This window comes from Otolemur garnettii, unplaced genomic scaffold (assembly GCF_000181295.1).
Source record: "Otolemur garnettii isolate 467f Iridium unplaced genomic scaffold, OtoGar3 scaffold00263, whole genome shotgun sequence".
NCBI classification, from domain to species: domain Eukaryota; kingdom Metazoa; phylum Chordata; class Mammalia; order Primates; family Galagidae; genus Otolemur; species Otolemur garnettii.
Window position 1 is genome coordinate 246,302 of NW_003852658.1, and position 459 is coordinate 246,760.

The 459-nt window shown below is 48.1% G+C and overlaps 1 protein-coding gene across 1 annotated transcript in view; it reads left to right on the top strand.

Moving 5' to 3' along the window:
• Positions 1-459, top strand: part of EIF2B5 (eukaryotic translation initiation factor 2B subunit epsilon) — a 12,311-nt gene that overhangs the window by 6,473 nt on the left and 5,379 nt on the right. Inside the window, exon 7 of the mRNA XM_023508664.1 lies at positions 269-459. This exon is cut by the window's right edge and continues 125 nt beyond it. Within this exon, the coding sequence (XP_023364432.1) occupies positions 269-459 (191 nt within the window). The remainder of the gene's footprint in view (positions 1-268) is intronic.

The window sequence follows — 459 nt, forward strand, 5'->3', positions numbered from 1 at the left end:
CTACTTGGGAGGCTGAGGCAGGAGACTCGCTTGAGCCCAGGAGTTGGAGGTTGCTGTGAGTGTGATGCCATGCATGGCACTCTACCCAGGAGGATAGCTTGAGGCTCCGTCTCAAAAAAAAAAAAAAAAAGAAAAGTCTCAGGCCATTTGGGCTGTAACAGTGAGAGGCAGAGCAAAACTTATGAGGATTAGAAAGATGTTATACTTGGGAACATTTTTTTCTGTCTTGCTTGCTTGCTTAGGTGACCCCTCTTTCCTTCTCATTCAGATCCTAGGAAACCAGATCCACATGCATGTAATAACTAGAGAATATGGTGCCCGGGTTTCCAACTTACACATGTACTCAACTGTCTGCGCCGATGTCATCCGCCGATGGGTTTACCCTCTCACCCCAGAGGCGAACTTCACTGATAACACCACTCAGAGCTGCACTCATTCCCGGCACAACATCTACCGAGG